Source organism: Gorilla gorilla, chromosome 10 (assembly GCF_029281585.2).
Source record: "Gorilla gorilla gorilla isolate KB3781 chromosome 10, NHGRI_mGorGor1-v2.1_pri, whole genome shotgun sequence".
In the NCBI taxonomy this organism is placed as follows: Eukaryota; Metazoa; Chordata; class Mammalia; order Primates; family Hominidae; genus Gorilla; species Gorilla gorilla.
The window spans coordinates 130,065,927-130,081,983 of record NC_073234.2 but is presented as its reverse complement, the minus strand read 5'-3'; the positions used below and the strand labels follow the sequence as shown (position 1 = coordinate 130,081,983).

The 16,057-nt window shown below is 48.8% G+C and overlaps 1 protein-coding gene across 2 annotated transcripts; it reads left to right on the top strand.

Moving 5' to 3' along the window:
* Positions 1 to 624: 624 nt before the first annotated feature.
* On the top strand, positions 625 to 14,871 carry TBX3 (T-box transcription factor 3). Of its 2 annotated transcripts, XM_004053953.5 has the most exons (8): positions 651 to 2,337; positions 4,004 to 4,271; positions 5,179 to 5,238; positions 5,499 to 5,645; positions 7,485 to 7,561; positions 8,671 to 8,828; positions 10,295 to 10,965; positions 12,829 to 14,871. In XM_004053953.5, the coding sequence occupies exons 1-8, from the start codon at positions 1,949 to 1,951 to the stop codon at positions 13,288 to 13,290; spliced, it is 2,232 nt and encodes a 743-aa protein (XP_004054001.2). In that variant the 5' UTR covers positions 651 to 1,948; the 3' UTR covers positions 13,291 to 14,871. The 2 variants fall into 2 exon arrangements, with proteins under 2 accessions (XP_004054000.2, XP_004054001.2); XM_004053952.5 differs by lacking the exon at positions 5,179 to 5,238 and having other exon boundaries at positions 625 to 2,337.
* Positions 14,872 to 16,057: the final 1,186 nt, after the last annotated feature.

Below are 16,057 nucleotides of genomic sequence, written 5' to 3'. Positions count from 1 at the left end.
CAGGCAGGGCCAGCCGCGCAGGCTGTGTACGTGTTTGTGTGTACGTATTTTTCGGTGTGTGTTTCAGTCCCAGTGTGTTGGCGCGTGTTCGAGTACAGATACACCAGGGGTGTTTGGGTACCCGCACATGGCTGCGGGTGGGGCGCAGTGGAGAGGAAGCCCACACATGCGTGTGCTGAGATATGGCCGCATCCTTGTGCTCCCCCAGCCCAGACGCAGGGGAGACCAGCACCGAGACACCCGAGCTCGGGAGCCCTTTAGCGGCGGCCGGGCGGAGCTTGGCTCCACGTGGGGCTGGAGAGCACGCAAGCCTGGAGTCTCGGCGCTCGCCTCTCCGCTGCCGCCGGCTTTTGTAGAACCGAGTGGCCGGATGGCAGCTCGCGGGGAGGCTCGGCCACCCGCCCGGCTCGCCCGGGGCGGGGAGAAGAAGGAGAGCTGGAGAGAGAACCGGCCGCGGCGGTCGGAGAGGCGAGCGGAGTGCAAGAGAGGCGAGCGCCCCTGCCCGGCGCCCGGGCGCGCTCTCCGCCTTCCCCGCCCGGCTCGCCTGCTTGCTGGCTCCCTCCCTCTCTCCCTCCCCCTTCCTCCTTGGCCCTGCCTCCTCCCTCGATCCCCGGCTGGATGACTGAGGCATTTCAGACGTGGGCTGAACCAGAGCGAGCGAGCTCAGGGGCTGCAGCGATCTCTCGATAAGCCACCTAGAGGCGACTCTGTGCGCGCGCGCTCCCCAGTGGCTCCCGCCCGCCCTCTGATCATGTTGACATATTCACAGGACAGGCAGTAGTACCGATGCGGCGCTGCGACGTTACAGTTTCCGACACCTTCTTTTTATAACTCAGCTCTATCCCCCAGCACTCGACCTGTGAAAACCACGCCTATGCAGCAACACAATTGGTCCGAAAGCGTCAAAGAGCCAATCAAGAGGCCTCCGGCTCCCCGCAGCCCACAGCGCAGCCCGACCTTCTAGAGCCGCCGAGCAGACGCCCGGTGAATTCTAGAGGCGGCGGAGGGTGGCGAGGAGCTCTCGCTTTCTCTCGCTCCCTCCCTCTCCGACTCCGTCTCTCTCTTTCTCTCTCTCTCTCTCTTCCCTCCCTCTCTTTCCCTCTGTTCCATTTTTTCCCCCTCTAAATCCTCCCTGCCCTGCGCGCCTGGACACAGATTTAGGAAGCGAATTCGCTCACGTTTTAGGACAAGGAAGAGAGAGAGGCACGGGAGAAGAGCCCAGCAAGATTTGGATTGAAACCGAGACACCCTCCGGAGGCTCGGAGCAGAGGAAGGAGGAGGGCGGCGAACGGAAGCCAGTTTGCAATTCAAGTTTTGATAGCGCTGGTAGAAGGGGGTTTAAATCAGATTTTTTTTTTTTAAAGGAGAGAGACTTTTTCCGCTCTCTCGCTCCCTGTTAAAGCCGGGTCTAGCACAGCTGCAGACGCCACCAGCGAGAAAGAGGGAGAGGAAGAGAGATAGGGGGCGGGGGAAGAAGAAAAAGAAAGGTAAAAAGTCTTCTAGGAGAACCTTTCACATTTGCAACAAAAGACCTAGGGGCTGGAGAGAGATTCCTGGGACGCAGGGCCGGAGTGTCTATTTCGAGCTCAGCGGCAGGGCTCGGGCGCGAGTCGAGACCCTGCTCGCTCCTCTCGCTTCTGAAACCGACGTTCAGGAGCGGCTTTTTAAAAACGCAAGGCACAAGGACGGTCACCCGCGCGACTATGTTTGCTGATTTTTCGCCTTGCCCTCTTTAAAAGCGGCCTCCCATTCTCCAAAAGACACTTTCCCTCCTCCCTTTGAAGTGCATTAGTTGTGATTTCTGCCTCCTTTTTTTTTCTTTCTTTTTTGTTTTGCTTTTCCCCCCTTTTGAATTATGTGCTGCTGTTAAACAACAACAACAAAAAAAACAAAACACAGCAGCTGCGGACTTGTCCCCGGCTGGAGCCCAGCGCCCCGCCTGGAGTGGATGAGCCTCTCCATGAGAGATCCGGTCATTCCTGGGACAAGCATGGCCTACCATCCGTTCCTACCTCACCGGGCGCCGGACTTCGCCATGAGCGCGGTGCTGGGTCACCAGCCGCCGTTCTTCCCCGCGCTGACGCTGCCTCCCAACGGCGCGGCGGCGCTCTCGCTGCCGGGCGCCCTGGCCAAGCCGATCATGGATCAATTGGTGGGGGCGGCCGAGACCGGCATCCCGTTCTCCTCCCTGGGGCCCCAGGCGCATCTGAGGCCTTTGAAGACCATGGAGCCCGAAGAAGAGGTGGAGGACGACCCCAAGGTGCACCTGGAGGCTAAAGAACTTTGGGATCAGTTTCACAAGCGGGGCACCGAGATGGTCATTACCAAGTCGGGAAGGTAAGCAGTGGGGGCCTCCTCCCCTAAGCTGTTGGAGAGTTTTTTCCTCCCTTTATTTCTCTGCTCCCAGAACAGTCGGTTGGTCGGTTATTACGGCTTGGACGAAAAGTTAGTTCCCCTAGAAATGTATGCACAGACTTCCAGGCCCTGCCCCGGTGGCAGGAAATTTCAGCTTACCTGGGCATCTGCATGGGTCTTGAATTTGGTCTGCATCCTGGGTTCCCTCCCGAACAGACAGAATTTTTCAGTGGAGCACAGACATCCCTGCAGGGAGCAGGAAAGAAAGAAAAACAAAGGCACTCTACTGCAAGAAACTCACTCTTCAAACCCTCCTGGAACATCCTTATTTCTTTGTTGATGTTGTGTTGTCTGTTTTATTTTGTTCTCAGAGAGAAAAACTTAAAGCCCTTTCCTTTTGTGTGGGTATTGGGAGGCCTGACACCGTTTCCCGGCCCTTTCTGCCCTCCAGTCTAGCCTCTGGGTCTAAAGGGGCCTGCTGCTGCCCTGGTCAGAGAGAAATCGAAGGGCATTTTGGTTTGTTTGCCCACACTACTTCACGTGTCTGTAACCCAAGGGCGAGTTCAGCAGGCAATTTTGCATAATTTAAGATTATGTTTGCAGACTTAAGGAGCCAGTGAGGAGACACACACCTTTTTTTTAATGTGTGAATATTATCAACCATATTTTACATAATGTTTAAAGGTCCTTGCCTGACCAAAACCTGCCTGGAAGAGAAGATCCTGTAATAGTCATTTAAAATCACTGATTTTTTTTTGTAATAGCATTGAAGCCTGTAAAGGCATAAAGTTGATACAAAAATACAATCCTCTTCATGATATCTTAAGCGTTCTGTCTCCTTCCAAGCTAAATGAGGCCAAAGTTTGGCATAAAATCCTCCTCAAACTCACAAGACATTTAGTCAGTTTTCCAGCAAAGTGCTTCCTTGCTTCCTTTTAAGTCAAGACTACAGAATGCCAACCCTTCTGTGAAATTAACAGCAATGTGGTGGCACAGTCTTGCGGTTTTGGACTGGCCTAAGAAGTGGGGGAATGTGTTAGCAGCTCCACGGGCAGATCGGTTATCAGGCCCGGGAGTGCACCGAAGTCTGCAAAATTCGTTCTGGGAACTCACTGAAGTCCAGTTTCACTTCGCCCACAGCGGGATTGCTATTCTGCAGCAGGGAGGGGTGCAACTTGACGTTCATTTCCTTGATAAGTTTAACATTTTCTCATCAATGGGTGGTGGAAAATTCTAGTCTTAACTGACCGCGCTTTACAAAAATCTTACCCCAACCTGTTTAGACCTAGATACCCACAGAAAAAGACATGGGCAAGAATTTGCTCTCAGGAGGGCAATCTGTAAAGTCAAGCAAGGAAAAAAAAAAATATTGAAGAAATTGTTAGACAATGTAGAGAATTGCAGTGCCACAATGCATTTGTTTTGAACCTTGGGACGTCTAAATATGGTGAAACTGAGAATATTTAATACATTAATTGTGGAAGAAAACGATTTTGCAGCCAGTTGCCTCACTCTGAAACATATAAGCTTATCAGTCACAATAGAAAGTCTTAGACTTGGTTTCAATATTATATGATACATAGGAAATCAAACCCAAGATTATGGGTGGTTTATCTTTCTTTTTCTTTTCTATTCTTTCCTTTTATAGGCGAATGTTTCCTCCATTTAAAGTGAGATGTTCTGGGCTGGATAAAAAAGCCAAATACATTTTATTGATGGACATTATAGCTGCTGATGACTGTCGTTATAAATTTCACAATTCTCGGTGGATGGTGGCTGGTAAGGCCGACCCCGAAATGCCAAAGAGGATGTACATTCACCCGGACAGCCCCGCTACTGGGGAACAGTGGATGTCCAAAGTCGTCACTTTCCACAAACTGAAACTCACCAACAACATTTCAGACAAACATGGATTTGTAAGTTTCATTGCTCTCTTCAGTAAAATTTTCTCCTTCTTCACTCAGTCAAAGGCAGTGCTTCCCCATTTCATGAGTTTCAGCCCAGACTTCTCCTTTGCTTCTCCCTAAGCATAGCAAACTTGTCCTTGTCTGGAAAAAGGATTCGGGGTGTTTCTCTCCAGATAATGGAAGGCCTGGCGTTCTAAAAGAAATGGGGCAAGAAAACTTACCGGCTTGTGTTCTATAGCAATTCCAGCTCTTTGGTAGATTCCTGACCTGAGAGTGAAGTTAAAAACCATTTTTTAAGAGCTAAAATCAATTTCAAGGCTATGTATTCCTAAAGGATTTGTTTTGTTTTAAAATATCATACTTCTATTTTGAAACCAGCGATATTATTTTCTCAGGAGAGTTTACGTTTTGGAGCCTTGACTCTGTTGGTTAAATGGTGTGAATACATTTTTAAAAACTCGTTCTTTTACTAAAAAAAGAATTGGGCTTAGGTGGGAGTCCGGCTTACCCTAAATGAGGCTTAGATCTTCAGAAAAAAATGGTTTGTGTGTTGGGAGTGTATATATGGATTCAGTGAGAGTGCTTAGAAACTTAGAAAACTTGCATTGCTTGTAGATATCAGGCAAAGGACCTTTTGCGCCTTTTCCTACCCCTCCCCAACATTTCAATAAGATAAACAGCGTGATAAGCAAGGAGTAAGCAGAAAGATTAGGCCCAGGAAGACGCGAATGGCGCGGAAATATCTTCAGCAGGCAGGAATTGCATTTGAAGCCCTTGATTTGATTAAGGCATAAATATTCCTCTCTAGAGTTCAGCCTTTCAGGGCTTTAAGTGGATTGGGCTCGTCAATTAGTGGGCGCTTAAAGTACTGAATCATTTTGTAAATTAAAATGCATGTTTTTCTCTATCTTTTAAGACTTTGGCCTTCCCAAGTGATCACGCTACGTGGCAGGGGAATTATAGTTTTGGTACTCAGGTAGGCTAGGGTTCAAGGTATGAATGATCCTTAGATGGTGAGGGTGGGGGGGCCCTTTGGCAACTGAGGAGCAATTTGGATTCTCCAGAAGATAACATCTGTGGAGCGAAACGTACCCAGGGGGTACTCCAAGGAGGTGGGCTCGGTACAAGCGTGGTACCCTGCGGTGGGGAAGATTTCAGCCTGGCAGGGGTCCTAAGATCCCGTTTGTTCTGCTAAATCCTTGTTTTATGTATGTCTCCTCTTCCCTGCCCCTGCAGACTATATTGAACTCCATGCACAAATACCAGCCCCGGTTCCACATTGTAAGAGCCAATGACATCTTGAAACTCCCTTATAGTACATTTCGGACATACTTGTTCCCCGAAACTGAATTCATCGCTGTGACTGCATACCAGAATGATAAGGTAAACTCAAGGGGCTTTCCTTTTTAATGGTGATATTTTGCCTTCCCCTTAAAAGCTGCTTTAAGTCAGGATGAGAAAGTTACAAGAGAGTGGAGATGAGAGTCTTGAGTTGTCTTTTGTGATTTGTGGAGCATTTGGGGGGAAAGGACAATGACACCTCGAGGAGACAGAAAAACACCTTGACTAGGTAGGAACAATGCTGAGCAAAAAAATGCCATACTAATTTTGCCACAGAGAAACTCCTAGAACTGCTATCATTGATGCTACCCACTCCTCCACCCCTTGGGCTTTGTCCTGTCTGTTTTAAGGTTCATCTTCTTCCCCTTGGGGAAGAAGGATCAAGAAGTCACATTCAAAAGGAACCAGCTAAAAATTTAAGGCAAAAGCCATTTGGGATCCTGGGAGGAGAATCCTAGTAGAGACCAGCTTTTCTCCCCTAGCCAGAAATCCTGAGTAGCTGGTCTGGTTTTTATTACCTTTTATGCTGCTGTGTTATGATGTGTGTGTGTGTGTGTGCATGTGTGTGCATGCATGCGTGTGGTTGGAAAAACCTACCCTGATCACAGGGTCATACTAATCGAGTTGTCTGAGGCCTTTGAGTTGAGGTGGCCAAAGCCACCACTTCGTTTGAATTCCCCCCCTCCCCCAGGCCTGAATCTGGAGGTTAGAAGGATCCCCAAAAGGGAAAGCACCTGATATCTAGAGCTATGGTGGCCTGAAGGTCATGGGCGCAGAAAAAGTGACCCTTACTGCTGATTCACCAGTTCCCAGATTGGCTGTTAGCAGTTATGGGGGTGGGAGGAGGGACTGAAGACCCCTGCTCTGCAATCCTGGACTTCAAAGAGAGTCCATTTTACCTGACAACACACTTCATTTTGAACTCACTGTCATTGTCACTGTCCTTGGGTCCTCTGTGGACTTCATGATGGGGATGTTCCAGCTAAATTTCTTTAGTGTGAATACAAAACATGATCTTCTCTCCCTGTGAAACCTGAAGTCTTTGATAGAGCAATTTATTCCAAGAACATGAATCCAACCAAGGGTCCCCCTTTCCACCTCTGAGTAACTCTGTGTATATAACTTCTCCCCACCAAGGGGAAGGGATTTGAAAGATTACACACTATAGCATTTTTCTCAAAGTGCAAAATGCATGTGCCCTCTAGACCCAGAATCCTGTGAAATGAAGTTGTTAATGTAATAATAAAATGTAGCATTTTTGATCAGACAAAAAGGCCATGGGCCTTCTCCACCTAATGGCCATGGCAGAGCATATAAATGAAAACAGATGTTTCCAGTGGTCATTCAGTACTGTAACTGTCAATATTGTAATTTCCTCAAACCACCCCCCAAGCAAAGAAAAAAAAAATTAAACTCACTCCCGCACTCACTCCCGCACAAGGGTAGTGAAACCCCATAAATCATTTATTGGATTCACGGAAAAGGAGTGTGTGTGTGTGTGTGTGTGTGTGTGTGTGAAGGGAGTATGCTATAATTTATGATTAATTGCACGGTATAAAAATCAAAATGAAAGCATAATTTTAAGATCTACAGGTTTTCCCTCTTGATGACTTTGACAACACTTCCATGTCTAAACCCAAACTGTTGGCTGCCCAAAGAAAAGAATTTCTTTGAATAATTTCATCCCCAAATCCCTGGTTTGGCCTCATATAGGAGATACAAGCCCTGCCACAGTTTCCTTATTATCTCCTTTCCCTGGCATATCTATATGACTTCTGTTGGCAGTCACATCTCTAGACTTGTTGAGTTGGGAAAAACACCCTCAAAACATTCTAGAAAATGAGAACAATGTCTCTGTCTTGCTTGTGTCTCTTCCAATAGATAACCCAGTTAAAAATAGACAACAACCCTTTTGCAAAAGGTTTCCGGGACACTGGAAATGGCCGAAGAGAAAAAAGGTGAGTTGAAACAATTATTTATTAGATAGTTTAGAAAAATCCCTTTTTTTAGGATCCAACTCTGAAGTGTTAGAAGTGAGATGCAGGCACTTATCCTAAGAGCGGGTGGAAATCATTCACTTTCCCCACTGCTACATGCTTGCCGCTATCAGTATACCCAGGACAAGTACTTTTCCTACCTCCTTACCTTTAAGGAAATTAACTAGGCTACACCATACTTATCTCTGGAAGAGAAACATCGGGGATAATAGATTATACAGGGATGCCTATTAATTCCTAATTAATTTAAGTTCATCCTAGGCAGGTCCCAGAAAGAACCATGCCATTGACAAAATACTTTGGAATTTTTGCAATCCTGTCTTCCAAATACCATCAGACAGAGCTGGGGCCTTCGGAAAGATGTATGGCTCTCTCCCTCCTTCGTGGGGACATGTATCATTTTGCATTACGTAGACAGCTGGAGAGTATATGAAAGAGGGTCTCCCCTCCCCCACCCCCTTTCAAAGAATTTCTAAAATCCAGAAAATCACCCCCAAATTTTTAACCAATCCCCTTGGGGCGGGCATTAAAAAATAATTGCTAACAGCTAAATATATTTTTATTCCAATTAATTTGTTAGTAAAACGATTACAGTAAAGTGCAGCATGAAATAACCACTTCCTCCCAATCTTAGCCACCATCCAAAATTTGGGTATGCTGGGGACAGACAGCGTTGTGTTTGCAGGATTGGACACCCAGTTCTCCCTATATAAGGCTGGCAGTCCAGCTGTCTCTGACTAGATCCAGCCTCTTCTCCTGCTTTTAAATAAAATTTCACAGCCCAAGCAAATGCCTTTTCCTAATGAAACCCCATCTTGAATAAATGCAACTGAAGCCTCCTTCCTTTCTCCCTAACCCTGTGCCACACTCTTCAGCCCAGTTAGAGGGTCAAGGACAAAGCTTGGGTCTATGTGGCTGCCCTGGGGCAAGCAGATTTCAGTGAATTAGCGTTGTCCCTGGGCAGCAGGCAGGGTGTGAGGTATGTGTGTGCCGCTTTGGAAAGGGTAAGGGAAACAAAGAGGGGAAATGTATGTTACATTCTGTAACCTGGGTGTGGGCTTCTGCCACAGAAAACAGCTCACCCTGCAGTCCATGAGGGTGTTTGATGAAAGACACAAAAAGGAGAATGGGACCTCCGATGAGTCCTCCAGTGAACAAGCAGCTTTCAACTGCTTCGCCCAGGCTTCTTCTCCAGCCGTCTCCACTGTAGGGACATCGAACCTCAAAGGTAAACCATGTCACCTTTGTGATCACTGGACTCCAGTTCCTCGTGGCCTGGAAGAGTTGAAGGGGGATGGGGCACCAACCAGGGCACTTGACCTTTAAAAGCTAGAAGCCTTCTAAACATCCTTAAACAGAAGCCAGAGTTCAAAAAGGGCTATCAGGTGTGTCTCCCCTTCCCCACTAAGGCAGCAGAAGGAGAGCACAGAGGCCTTTCTCCCAGATCCTTATTTGGCTGGTGGGGAGGGGAGGTGGGTGTCTGTTTGCATACTACCTCTTGGCAAGCAGCTTTGAAGACTTGCTTGAAGCGCTTCTCTCTTTTCTCTCTGTCTCTGTTTCTTTCTCCTCCCATTCTCTCCAACCAACAGAGGCTCCAACTGCTGACTTTTCACTGTCTTTGAACTCTAGGTTACAATGTGTTGGACTGGGTGGGGGGGAAGCAAGGGATTCTCTGCCACCTGGAATCGAGAAGGTGGCCTAGAAAACATCCAGCTATAAAGCAGCAATTGACCTGGGAGAGGAGGTGGAGCACTGGGGATCTGCGATGGGGGTAGAGCTGGGGGAGGTGGGTGAGGAGTGGACAAGATGGCTCAAATCCCCCCTCAGTTACCTGTGTTTAAAGAGCAAGCAGTATTTATTTGGAAAGACACACACACACACACACACACACACACACTCTCAACGGGAAGAAACCTGTTTTTTAGTGAAATAAAATGCAAGTCCTTTATGTCTTCAATCCATTTAAGCTTTAAACATAAAATAGGATCCCTTTTTCTTTTCTTCTGGTGGAACACCCACAGAGGGTGTGGTAAAAGCAAAAAAGAATCTATGATTGTCCCCGGGCTGTGAGCCGTCTGTCCGACACTCATCTCTCTCTGCAGGGACTGGGGCAAATACAAAAGGTTCAACTGAGTACTGGTGTTGAAGGACAGGTGTCCGTCCTGCCATTATCAATTCAGATGTCAGGGTTCTTGCCAAACAAATCCTTCCAGAGTAATTCACAAATTTGTGGAAGGTGCTGCTCTCTGTCATTCACTGATTTTTTTATAGTAATTAGAATATGTTCCAGCTGTGAGTTTTAATGTTACTTTTTACTTTTAAAAAGTTAATTTGCAATCGAATGGGGAAATGCATGTGAAATCTGCCACTGTAGGAACTCAAAAAAAGAAGTAAAATTCATTAAAATAAGAAGATCTACTGATTAGGGGATTGTCCATCTAAGGGAAAGTTTAAACTCTGGGTAAATACTTTAAATTCATAATCGCTTATTGAATTTTCCAGCAATGTTGTTGGGCACGATTATCCCCATTTTGCAGATGAGAACACTGAGGTGCAGAGAGGCTAAGGGGCTTTCCCCGGGATTACACAGCCACTAAGCCACGAGCTGGGATTCCAACTTGGGAACTGGAGTTCCATTGGCTCATACTGGAGATAACGCCCTTCTGCCTTGGTTTTTTCCTTCTCCTGTGGTAGATTTATGTCCCAGCGAGGGTGAGAGCGACGCCGAGGCCGAGAGCAAAGAGGAGCACGGCCCCGAGGCCTGCGACGCGGCCAAGATCTCCACCACCACGTCGGAGGAGCCCTGCCGTGACAAGGGCAGCCCCGCGGTCAAGGCTCACCTTTTCGCTGCTGAGCGGCCCCGGGACAGCGGGCGGCTGGACAAAGCGTCGCCCGACTCACGCCATAGCCCCGCCACCATCTCGTCCAGCACTCGCGGCCTGGGCGCGGAGGAGCGCAGGAGCCCGGTTCGCGAGGGCACAGCGCCGGCCAAGGTGGAAGAGGCGCGCGCGCTCCCGGGCAAGGAGGCCTTCGCGCCGCTCACGGTGCAGACGGACGCGGCCGCCGCGCACCTGGCCCAGGGCCCCCTGCCTGGCCTCGGCTTCGCCCCGGGCCTGGCGGGCCAACAGTTCTTCAACGGGCACCCGCTCTTCCTGCACCCCAGCCAGTTTGCCATGGGGGGCGCCTTCTCCAGCATGGCGGCCGCCGGCATGGGGCCCCTCCTGGCCACCGTTTCTGGGGCCTCCACCGGTGTCTCGGGCCTGGATTCCACGGCCATGGCCTCTGCCGCCGCGGCGCAGGGACTGTCCGGGGCGTCCGCGGCCACCCTGCCCTTCCACCTCCAGCAGCACGTCCTGGCCTCTCAGGTATGGATCCTTCTTCCTGCGTCCTCCAGTCTTTCCACCTTTCGTCCAGTTTCCCTGTCCTTTGCCAGCAGACCCTCACCCGATCCCTTTGGCCTGGTAGCTGTAATAATTTTAACTGAGCCATTACCGGGTTCAAGGCTTAGTTCATGGAGTTATTATGACTTCATTCTCCCCATTCACCCCAAAAAACTTTAAAATTTTTCCGAAGTTAAAGGCTGTTTCCAGCAGAGTAGATAGGTAGTAACAAAGATAACAGCTGGACACAGCACTTACTTTCAGGCATTCTTCTAAGTGCTTGCTCTGTATTGACTCATATGACCTAACCCTTCAGGGGTACTATTATCACCTCCACTTTACAGATGAAGGCGAAGACGCCCAGAGATGTTGAGTGACTTGTCCAAGGTCACACAGCGGGTACATGGTGGAGCTGAGACTCAACCCCAGGCTGTCTGACTCCAGGGCCTCTTTGAGGGTTTCTGATTTTAGCTTCAGAGCTGACATGTCTCTTAAGTGTCTCATAGCCAACCCTCCCCCAGGAATGGGACTCTAGGCCTGGGGAGGGGAAGTGACTACTTCCTGAGTAGGAGTTCAGTCTTGATTCCTCCAGCCTTTCCTCCCAGTCGGAAGCTCTTCTCCCCACCCCCAACCCCAAGCAGGCCAGCCTATTCCTCGAAGGGTTAATGGTTTGTGCACACGTGGGAAATGTCAGAGGACAGGGATAAGCAGGGACTGGGGCAGGCCTGGAGGCCTGTGTGTGGCTCAGACAGCTGTGCTGGGGGGAGGTCTCAGGCGGCTGGAAACACCCTGAACTCGATGAAAAGGTTCTATGAGGTTTTGCATGCTGTTGCCTTTTGTTTTGTCTGAGCACATTCGTCTCGTCTCCCTTCCCTGCGCCAAGAAACCAGATTGGCTTCCCCCCTCCAGGGAGGAGGGAGCTGAGGAAAGGCTTGGCTTCTGGCATTTCTCAATTCCTCCCATCTCCTCTGCTGGCTTCTCCTGGAGACCCTGTCCTCGGTGGGCAGGTGGTTGGTACACCAAGGACTGCCTGAACAGACAAAACCTTAAGGGCACCTCAAGGCATGATGCAGAGAACTGGCCCAGGCCAGGGTGCCTGCATCTTAAATGCTGCTTCTGCCAATTCCCAGCTTAGTGCACTCCTGAACTCCTGCGGCCTACCTCGGCTTCTCACCTGGAACACCAGTGAATCATGCTGGACGATTTCTTTGTCTCTGTTTATAACAAATGCCCTTTTATTTCCCTCCCCCAGCCCCAGTTTCCTTTTGCTTAAGATCTTCACTGTCTGTTTTTTTTTGTTTTGTTTTGTTTTTTTGAGAAACTTCTAGGATTGGGGTGGGAGGATGGGGGTTGGGGAAGAAGAAAGATTTAAAAAATTATTCCTAATAATTTATGTCCTCTGGCTTCCCCTTGGTTACCTCTGTGGGGTAAACTGAATCTGTATCCCCATTTAACAGGTGCAAGGAGATTTCCTGGGGGCTGCACACACTGTGTGCTGCATATTGCAGGCTTTCACTCATTTAATATCTACAAAGTCCTCAATAAGTATATGAATTACTTATGATTTCCCTGTTTTTTCTTCCTAGAAGGAAGCTGAGGCACAAGTTAATCAAAGTCTCTTGGCCTAGGGTGACACAGCTAAGATTTGTACCTAGAGATTTCTGAGTGTTGACTTCTCTCCTGCCCCCACCCATCTCCCCCCCCCAAAAAAATACACAACAACAACAACAACAAAACATACCAGGGATTCATGGCTTGCCCAATGTTGGAGGGGGAGAAGAGAGGAGAGGGATGAGATAAGCTCCTCCCACCCGGCTGACTCGCTGTGTGTCTCTTTTCTCACCCCAGGGCCTGGCCATGTCCCCTTTCGGAAGCCTGTTCCCTTACCCCTACACGTACATGGCCGCAGCGGCGGCCGCCTCCTCTGCGGCAGCCTCCAGCTCGGTGCACCGCCACCCCTTCCTCAATCTGAACACCATGCGCCCGCGGCTGCGCTACAGCCCCTACTCCATCCCGGTGCCGGTCCCGGACGGCAGCAGTCTGCTCACCACCGCCCTGCCCTCCATGGCGGCGGCCGCGGGGCCCCTGGACGGCAAAGTCGCCGCCCTGGCCGCCAGCCCGGCCTCGGTGGCGGTGGACTCGGGCTCTGAACTCAACAGCCGCTCCTCCACGCTCTCCTCCAGCTCCGTGTCCTTGTCGCCCAAACTCTGCGCGGAGAAAGAGGCGGCCACCAGCGAACTGCAGAGCATCCAGCGGTTGGTTAGCGGCTTGGAAGCCAAGCCGGACAGGTCCCGCAGCGCGTCCCCGTAGACCCGTCCCAGACACGTCTTTTCATTCCAGTCCAGTTCAGGCTGCCGTGCACTTTGTCGGATATAAAATAAACCACGGGCCCGCCATGGCGTTAGCCCTTCCTTTTGCAGTTGCGTCTGGGAAGGGGCCCCGGACTCCCTCGAGAGAATGTGCTAGAGACAGCCCCTGTCTTCTTGGCGTGGTTTATATGTCCGGGATCTGGATCAGATTCTGGGGGCTCAGAAACGTCGGTTGCATTGAGCTATTGGGGGTAGGAGTTCCAACATTTATGTCCAGAGCAACTTCCAGCAAGGCTGGTCTGGGTCTCTGCCCACCAGGCGGGGAGGTGTTCAAAGACATCTCCCTCAGTGCGGATTTATATATATATTTTCCCTTCACTGTGTCAAGTGGAAACAAAAACAAAATCTTTCAAAAAAAAATCGGGACAAGTGAACACATTAACATGATTCTGTTTGTGCAGATTAAAAACTTTATAGGGACTTGCATTATCGGTTCTCAATAAATTACTGAGCAGCTTTGTTTGGGGAGGGAAGTCCCTACCATCCTTGTTTAGTCTATATTAAGAAAATCTGTGTCTTTTTAATATTCTTGTGATGTTTTCAGAGCCGCTGTAGGTCTCTTCTTGCATGTCCACAGTAATGTATTTGTGGTTTTTATTTTGAACGCTTGCTTTTAGAGAGAAAACAATATAGCCCCCTACCCTTTTCCCAATCCTTTGCCCTCAAATCAGTGACCCAAGGGAGGGGGGGATTTAAAGGGAAGGAGTGGGCAAAACACATAAAATGAATTTATTTTATCTAAGCTCTGTAGCAGGATTCATGTCGTTCTTTGACAGTTCTTTCTCTTTCCTGTATATGCAATAACAAGGTTTTAAAAAAATAATAAAGAAGTGAGACTATTAGACAAAGTATTTATGTAATTATTTGATAACTCTTGTAAATAGGTGGAATATGAATGCTTGGAAAATTAAACTTTAATTTATTGACATTGTACATAGCTCTGTGTAAATAGAATTGCAACTGTCAGGTTTTGTGTTCTTGTTTTCCTTTAGTTGGGTTTATTTCCAGGTCACAGAATTGCTGTTAACACTAGAAAACACACTTCCTGCACCAACACCAATACCCTTTCAAAAGAGTTGTCTGCAACATTTTTGTTTTCTTTTTTAATGTCCAAAAGTGGGGGAAAGTGCTATTTCCTATTTTCGCCAAAATTGGGGAAGGAGTGCCACTTTCCAGCTCCACTTCAAATTCCTTAAAATATAACTGAGATTGCTGTGGGGAGGGAGGAGGGCAGAGGCTGTGGTTTGACTTTTTAATTTTTCTTTTGTTATTTGTATTTGCTAGTCTCTGATTTCCTCAAAATGAAGTGGAATTTACTACTGTTGTCAGTATCGGTGTTTTGAATTGGTGCCTATAGAGATATATTCACAGTTCAAAAGTCAGGTGCTGAGAGATGGTTTAAAGACAAGTTCATGAAGGTATATTTTGTGTTATAGTTGTTGATGAGTTCTTTGGTTTTCTGTATTTTTCCCCCTCTCTTTAAAACATCACTGAAATTTCAATAAATTTTTATTGAAATGTCTTTGGGCCTTGTGTTAAATGTTTTTTCTTTGGGAACCTTTCCTGAAGGTGGACAGTCAGGGGAGGGTTTAGTATCTTCTTGTTCTGAGTTCACCCCCTTCCCTTCGCCTTTAAATAATTAAGACCGCCCCCAGCGAACCAAAATGAGATGTCACTCAAGTTACAAAGCTAAAAACAAAAGTCCCTTACTTGAGCGAAGGGAGCCACTTCAATCTGAAATTACTTTTCCTTTAAATTAGGGAGCAAAGCAGGGAGACGGAAAGGGGCCTGATGAGAATACAGAAAGAAGAGTAATTTCAGATACTTTTAAGTTTTAATGGAAAAAGACTGATGTGCTCCCTAAGTCAGGTTTTCCCACCCGAATCCGACCAAAAGTAAGCTCGGCAAGTACGAATGTTTTTCATTTTAAGCTCGCCCTCACTTTTGACATCAATCTGGCGAATCCAAGTCGAAAATATCTTCTTGCACCAGTGTGTTTGGCTCGGGGAAAAGGCCAGCAGAATGCCCCAGCAGTCCGAGCGGGCTTGGCTAGGCAGCAACCCTCCAGGTTGTAGAAGTGGACAAGACGCAACGCCTTTCCACTCGGCAACCCCCCACACAGCCTGCAGTCCCTGGTGCCTCAAATTGAACCCGGCTGGCCCAAGGCGCCCCTACGAGGCCCCATCCATCCCGAGTTGTGCGTGCGAAGCGCGGCCAGCTCCGCGAAAACTTAGCTGTGTCACGCGAGGGAGGAGGGAAATTATCCCCGAAAGGGGAAAGGTAATTCCAGGGTGCACATTTCACCCCCTCCAAGGCAAAAGTCACCCAGGAGGCTGACATCCTCCCCTAGTCTCCCCTTCAAACCCGTCTCCAGGCTGTTCGGGGAGTTGCCTTTTGAAGTTCAATTTATCTTTGAAACATTCAATAAAAAATGATGAGGCACTGTCAGTTTTTTGGTCTCCCGACCCCCAGCCTCGCCTCCGAGGTGTGTGTCTGTTGGGGGGCGGTGGCGGCACGGGAAGGTTCGAGGGTTAGTCCTTAGCCCTCTTCTTGCCCTGGGGGCCATGACGTGAAGACCCAGCTGGAGCCTGCCTGGCGGCTGCCTCCCTCCCCACCCCCCACCCGCCACCCCCTGGAGCCCGCCAGCCCGGCCCCAAGTCCCTGTCACCTTCAGGCCTCTTGAATGACCGGAGAGGAGGACGCCCCCT